Here is a 7767-nt window from a genome sequence, read left to right as displayed (position 1 = left end):
GCTTGGCAACTGGACATATTTTTGTAGTTACAAAAGCTTTCTTACCACACTGTGGTAGAGCTAGTACAAATACAAAACAAATCGGGTTACTTAGTGATGACTGTGTTGAAGAAGTGTTTACCATCTTTCTCTGGATGTGTGCGTAGTTCTTCTCTCCCTTTGTGTTCACATAGTAAAGTCCACAATTAGGATCACAAGTAGCCATTATTATTCTGCTTGTGATTTCTGCCCTATTTGCATGGGATAAGTATTACCCGTGGACCTCTGGTGATTCCAAATTTCCATGTTACCTCTGTGATGCTGAGTGGCATGTTTGCATGGGATAAGCAAAATCAGTAATTTACTGAATTTACAGACATTACAACCATTGGGTAGGCTAGCTACAGTAGTTAAGTTGATATTTGGCTTCTGTTATCGATACAGCACAAGGGCATTGGCAGAGTGTTCACGTGCCGTAGGCCTGTTAGCATCCTATGTTAATGAATTTGGATAAAAGCAGTTGGCATGGCGTATCCACTATTGAAACACGAAACACCATTGATGACCACAAAGTCATGGACCATAGCAGTACTGACAATTACATGTTCATAGAGAACAACCTGCAGGCGCTCTTCTTGGACTTGCATTGTTATTTTTGCTTATCAGATTCTGTTTAGTCTGATAAGTGAAAAAACTTGCTAATCAAAATTTCAAATTGACCCCCCATTACTCATGCCAGAAAATTATATAAACAGTGCGCAATTACAAGTACAATCACAGACATGTGCATTCGCGCAGGGCTAGTATTATTACTGGATGTCTGTGTTTGGTGAAACATTCTACAGTCATTTGGGGGAATTGTTACTTGACAAATTACAGACATGGCCCATTGGCACGGCACGGGACTAAGAACTCAGACCTTCTCTGGAATTATTATAAATCACCAGAGGTCCACAGGTAATACGAGCGAATCGGCCTTTTGATGCCAGGTATAAAAGCCTTATACAAGATTTGTGAATCCTCAGTCCGGGTTGATTGTGATTGTTCATGCTCCATTCATCTGTGTGGTGCTGAGTTATGTTGTGCTGCGCTTTGTGTAGGATAAGCGCCTGCGCAGTGGTGACAGAATCCTGCGGATTGGCGACACTGACTTGGCAGGGATGGGCAGTGAGCAGGTCATGCAGGTGCTGAAGCAGGCCAGCTCAAGAGCAAGAGTCCCCCTGCTCATCGCCAGGGACCATGCAGCCAACGACCCCCCTCACCCTGTTACTCAGCAACAACAGATGAGAGCAGCACAGGTGCGGCAAGTAAGTTTTTAAAAACATTGTGTGTGCGTGTCATCCCCATGGTCACACAGAAATGTTTTTCTTCTCAGATAAAGGTGAGGTGTATGCTATTTTTAGGTCAGCAAAAAACAAAAACAAATTGCTATTTCTCTTATTTAAGTATACTTGCAAGATTTGCAAAGACGTTTCATTAGCTATGGAGTCTTGTTGATAAATGGCACTTTAGGTGTAAATAAGGTCTACTTTCACAAGTGTTCTAGTTGAACACCATCCAAGCACTACAGTTATGCGGCCCAGATCTGCGGGCATAGGAGGCACACATAAGCAGGACCAGCTGCTATTTCAGACACTTCACAGCAGAGGCAGAATATGTATTGCTGGGCTGGGGAAGATGCCCAGGTCTGGCAGTAACACAGCAGAGAACAGGGATGTGTTGGCTGCAGATAGTCTTGCCTGGAGGGCACAATATGATTCCAGTTTCCTCTTCACTGATCTCTGCCTGTAATCTCCTTGTTCATGTATTCCTTTACTTTGCAGCACTCCGAAGGTGAGAGGGATAAGGCGTATGATGTGAGATTTACTAAAAACGCCCGTGGTCTGGGAATAACTGTTGCCAGAACCTCCCTAACCCTTGGCCAAGGTATGCCTTAGTGATTTTTATGGATCTCAGTCACTGGGTCTATTGCCTCTGTGGAGGGCCTGCCATGCTGACATCTCTCCATGCATTTCAGATTCAAGTGGCATTGTTGTCAAGAGTATAGAGAAAGGCAGCGCAGCGGACCAGAGTGGCCAGGTGCACATTGGAGACCACATCTTATCGGTGAGTTCCATATTGTTTTATCATGTGTGTCTATCAGTCTACACATGAACGTACATCTGTGAAGTTATTTATAGCTATTTGCAGTAGTATGTACTTATATGTGATTACTACCAAGTGTTTTACTCTAACTGTGCATGACAGGAAAGCTTCTGTGCAAAAAATACATTTGAACTTACTAAATCTTTTCTAAATACAAAGATCCATATACTGATATTTTTCTGCCCATACATTTCCCCAACAAAGGAATCCTGTTAAAAAATGTGGGCACATATTATAAGGCTACATTGTCATGGACAAGTGTAATCTGTGGGCATCTATCCATGCGATTATGCTGGGGCCACACTGAATGTGGGACATTACATTAAGTCAAGTTCTGTCAATAATACACTGAAAAAGAATGGTCTTTTTTAGAATGCTGTGGTGTTTGGGCCTGTCGTGATGCAGTATATGCTGATCGATGTGTGATCCTTTGGCTCATACTACTTCAGTAGGCACTTGAGACGCAAGCTGTATTTTGAGCGGAGTAGCATTAGCCACACACCGCACCACAGCCACTGGATCAGCACCTTGATAGCATTGCTATACTAGCATGAAACTTTGCCCGAGTAATTGTTTGGCCATTGACATCCCTCTGCTCCTGTCCTCCCCCTCAGTCAGGAGTGGATCCCTTGTTGATCATCCCTCTGCCTCAGAGGCATTACAGCCTCTTTCCTCCTCCTTTTCTTGCTTGGATTTGCTCTTTTATTTTCTTGCTGCACTGTTTTATCTGGACCCATTGTTTGGACAGAGTACAAGTCATGGTTGTCATTTTGAAGTAGTATCTTCCTGGGGTCTTTTTTCTGGCCCGTTCTTCTCCCCATTCTAGCAGTTCCTCTGCTTTTTGTCCACCCTTCACAGACCCTTTACGTTTACCAGCTCTACTCTTTCTCTCTCATACACTACTATACTGTGGCTTTTGTTGTGCTGTGAAGTCTGTTGTGTCTATATTTTTGTCTTAAATGTCCCATTTTTGTGTATGCCCTTGTACTGTAACTGAAGGAATGTCAACACCCTTCGTGTCCAGACTAAAAACAACTCAGTTTCAGCCCTCCATAAATCTGCAAAGGTCCATTACTGGTCAAATACTGGTCAATTATTGCAGTGTTATCAGACATACAATTTATGTATGTCATACAATCATAGATATTTTATATAACATCACATGTAAAGTTTAGAATTATTGTACTTATTTATGTGTTTGCGTTTGTTTCATGTTAGTACATGTAAAAAAAAATGTTTTGTAATTTCTTTCCCAGTGCTCTTTTGTTAATGTTTGTTTGTCTCTCAACCTCTGATATACTGTACGCACATTGACACCGTGACACAAGATCAGTGTAAATGGCTGTGCTCTTCCCTTTGAGTACTGACAATATAAATCACTCCCATTGTATCTCAAAATTGATCATTCACATACAGTATCTAGCTTGGCCTAGTATGTGAACAGGACATCATGAATCATGATGATCATGACTATCTTTATAAAATCGTCCACTGATTGCACATACAGTAAAAGGACAAATACAGGAAATTCCATCATCCTTTTCTGCTGTTTAGGTGAATGGGCAGCGGCTGCATGGCTGCACTGAGCAGGAGGCAGCGGAGCTGCTGAGACAACAGGGTCAGACGGTGTATCTGGAGATGCTGCGAAGGGTCACCACACCACCAGCACCACCCCTCCCAGGCATCCCCAAACCCCCTCGCGTCATCAAACCCAACCCCTTCTGCAGGGAAGCCAACTTTAACAATGGCCAGGGTACAGAAGTCATATTCCTTGCATACCAGTTGTTGGTTGATTTATTTATTGTCCTTTTGTCCTGTGTTACCCAGCTATCGTCATAACTCACTTCTTATGTGATGTTGAATGACAGGTGAGAAGAGTCAAATTTACTGTTTGAGTCTGAAAGACAGAGCCCTCATGATCAACAGGACAAGCAGTATGGAGAGAAGTACGTCATAACACAATAATGTGAAACTGCAATCTCAACCAACTGCAATCTCTTGGTCTTGTATGATATTTGTGAATGTTCTTCCATTGCATCTTGTAAAATAGTATCTGTCTTTCATAAGGAGCAACACTATCAGAGGCTGAGGTAGTGCAACTGAAAAACAAATGGCAGAACCATCTTGGCAACCAGTATGAAGTTACGGTATGTTAACTATCCTATCTAACAAAAATATATTTAGCGTCTGTAAGAATTCACAGAAAACAAATGTTCTTCATCAGTACAATGGTGTGTGTGTGTTTGTGTGTGTGTGTATGTGTGTGTGTGTGTGTGTGTGTGTGTGTGTGTGTGTGTGTGTGTGTGTGTGTGTGTGTGTGTGTGTGTGTGTGTGTGTGTGTGTGTGTGTGCGTGCCTGCGTGCATGCCTGCGTGCGTGTGTGTGTGTGTGTGTGTGTGTGCCTGTTTCTCTGTGTGTGTGTGTGTGTGTGTGTGTGTGTGTGTGTGTGTGTGTGTGTGTGTGTGTGTGTGTGTGTGTGTGTGTGTGTGTGTGTGTGTGTGTGTGTGTGTTATGCCCAGGTGGTGCAGGTGCAGAAGTTCTCCGAGTGCAGTAGTCTGGGCGTGAGTCTGGAGGCCCGGGGGGGGCATCACTACATCTGCTCCATGCTGCCGGAGGCTCCGCTGGGCCAGAGCGGCCGCGTCCACGTGGGGGACGAGCTGTTGGAGGTGAGCAGCACACAGCACACAGCACACAGCCACATCACAACCCTCACACATGATTTATGACTCTGAACAAGACAGGGGCACACCCACCAAGCAACACTCACACTATCTAAACAGAGTGCCAGGGGATTTTGTCGAGGAGCTATGCATATGCAGCTTCAGTTTTATCCCTGAAGAAAATGTTTGGCATTCAGTTGACTTGTGTAGTCACACAAATGTTTACCCTAAATAATATGACATTTTCATCATATTCCATTAGTATGTCAGTCTTTGCTCTCATGTTGAAAGCGTTAGTGCACACAAAGAGGCAGCGATGTATTTTCTTTTATGCTGAATGCTTGAGCCTTTCATGAGGGTAGTTATTCTCCATGTACTTCTCTCCAAGCATAATGTCAATATGCGTCACAGGTTATTGTAGAGCCTCTTATGAATGAGTCCTGCTGAGACCTGCTCAGACATTCAAAGAGAGGAATTTGTGAATGGAAGTGATTGGAAGACACAGTCATTTCATATAGGTGTAAAGGCACAGAATACAACGCACAACATTTTTTCCCCCTCAAGTGCAGTATGTTGGAACACTAGGGTATAGAAACATTTTGTGTCCACATAGCCTTTTTTCTGAACACTTGCACCTTGCTCTCAATTGTTCCCATGAGATGCTGTTGTTCAGAGTGCTCCTGCTTAAGTGTGTGCTTCTTGTTGAGAACACTGACTGCTTTTCAACTCAACGAACCATACTAATTTGTGATTCAACAAAGGTGATATAGATTCCGAAATTATTCACCTTTACATTTACACAGGAACTTAGTCTAGCAATCAGCTGTCTCCATACACTTATGATTTGTCTCAATCTTTTGCCGTGACCTCCCAAAAAGCTGCAATCTACAACATTTACGATATGCATATGTACATATGTATATATGTAATGCCATGCATCATTGTACGATATACTAATGGATGGAAAGATAGACAGATAGAAAGTGGAGTATCTGCAGACTAGAATTGTCCCAGGTCACGGCATACCTGGACTTATCCACTTTTCCTCTTCATTACAATGAGAATATAATACTGTCACTGCTACGAGGAGCAAGGCAGGGGTGCATTTCTCCAAGCCATAGTTGCTAATTTTGTTAGCTACTTTGTTGTTTGCAATACAATTTCCTATTGGCAACTACCCAAGTTGCTAACTGGCTAGCAACTATGCTATGAAAGTTGTAAGCATAGAGGACACTTGACTGGATGATGGCCAGTCACATAAGGTGATTTTCCTCCAGGCTATCCTGGGTGATTAATAATGGCACAGTGGCCCGTAATGTTACCTGATGTGAAAAAAAAGAGAAAACACGGGGAGACACAATTAAAAAAAATACAGTACTATGTGTACGATGTCAGTATCCAGAGAACACTATTGCTTTGCATCCCATTTACTGTATAGTAACATGAATATAGTTCACTGCAACAAGTATCGCAGCTATCTTAACAAATAGCTAGTAAGCATCATAGCAACATTTTTTGTTTGAGTGGAAAGTATATGCAGTCTCTCTTTTTGGTCTCTGCATTGAGTTATTATGAAGTTAATATTCACATTTTTCAATCCATCTGAAAAATCCTGAGTTCAACTTTCTCACTGAAAGAACATTTAATATACCAACCCGGCATGTTGAATGATCCAGCTGCACCACGTCACTGAGCTGCACTCTAAATGACAACGGAGCTGATGGTTGTTTGTGCTTAGTAGAACTCATCAGGGCCAACTGAGTCAGTGCTGAAGTCAAACATTCATAAAGTACATTGTCCACTCAAATTCACTTCTATGTTAGATTGCAACCTGCTAGTGTTTGCATTGTAAATAACAATGACAAATGTTGTGTACAATGGTACAGAAAGCAGATTGTAGAGTGAATGTCGAGTGCTGTCCTAGAACCCAACCATCAGCATTACATTTCCTCATTCAATAATGCGTCTACATAGTTCATTTAGATTAATTGCCAACTACAGGTATGTTTTGTTCATAGGACAGCCTATGTTGCATTGTGTTCTGAAAAACAAAAAGGGCTGATAGTCATAGCTATAGCTATAGGAGGTGTTTGACTTACATAATCCTGGCCGCCTGTCTAGTATTCACTAATCCAGATTTAGACTTGAAAGCCTTTCCTATGTATTGTGCGGTGCCAGTTACTGAGAGCAAGTAATAAGATCAGTCAACTCTGATCTGTGCTTACTATGGGAGTCCACAAACTTGACTTGTGTTGTTTTGACATAGAAACGCATCAACTTTGTGCAATCAGCTCTTAATGTCTTATTAGTACTGAGAAGTGTTACTCACTCCTGGCTGACCTGTCCAGTCTTTGTTGCTTTTGTGCCAAACGACAGGTCAACGGCATCTGTGTTGTGGGAGAGACACATAAAGAGGTGGTGAGCCTGCTGAAGGAGCTTCCCCTGCACGTGTGCCTGGTGGCCTGTCACCCTGCCCCGCCCCCAGCACAGGATGGGGAGCCGGAGCAAGAGACGAAAATGACCCTCAAAGAGCTTCTTCAGGAATTCAATGAAATGGTATTTTTTTTAGTTCTATCTCTACATGCCTTTGCCGAGGGGACAAGTTGTGAAATCATTTCTTTAGACTCTGCTGATATTAGCTGTAATGACTTCATTCCTTTCTGGAGAAAACATTGCCCAAGAACCTTGCATGTAGCCATGGTAACTTACCAAAGGTGGATAATCAAACACCCACACACTCGCTACTGTCAGCTAGGTTTATTTCTTTCTGCTGCATTGCGAAGTCAAATGATATTTATTTTCTTCTTTACAATGGAAACATGTCCTATTTGTTAGAGTAATCTACTTGACCATATGAGGATGATTGCAACACATTTCACCATTATATTATTCTAAAGTTTTTTTCTAGATCATAATCACACAGTCTGTTTGAATTTGTAAGGGTTAGTACGTAGTCTTGCCTTGATGAAAGTGTAATTACAGTG

General features: G+C 42.3%; 1 protein-coding gene across 1 annotated transcript in view; it reads left to right on the top strand.

The window, feature by feature from the left end:
- The window catches only part of si:dkey-92j12.5 (multiple PDZ domain protein), a 33550-nt gene that overhangs the window by 5524 nt on the left and 20259 nt on the right, over positions 1 to 7767 (top strand). Inside the window, exons 8-14 of the mRNA XM_063219845.1 lie at positions 1080 to 1286; positions 1803 to 1812; positions 1997 to 2085; positions 3679 to 3877; positions 4195 to 4271; positions 4643 to 4789; positions 7160 to 7351. Coding sequence (XP_063075915.1) covers positions 1080 to 1286; positions 1803 to 1812; positions 1997 to 2085; positions 3679 to 3877; positions 4195 to 4271; positions 4643 to 4789; positions 7160 to 7351 — 921 coding nt within the window. The remainder of the gene's footprint in view (positions 1 to 1079; positions 1287 to 1802; positions 1813 to 1996; positions 2086 to 3678; positions 3878 to 4194; positions 4272 to 4642; positions 4790 to 7159; positions 7352 to 7767) is intronic.

Source organism: Engraulis encrasicolus, chromosome 16 (genome assembly GCF_034702125.1).
Source record: "Engraulis encrasicolus isolate BLACKSEA-1 chromosome 16, IST_EnEncr_1.0, whole genome shotgun sequence".
NCBI classification, from domain to species: domain Eukaryota; kingdom Metazoa; phylum Chordata; class Actinopteri; order Clupeiformes; family Engraulidae; genus Engraulis; species Engraulis encrasicolus.
The sequence above is the reverse complement of the archived record's forward strand: the minus strand, read 5'-3'. Positions and strand labels throughout refer to the sequence as shown.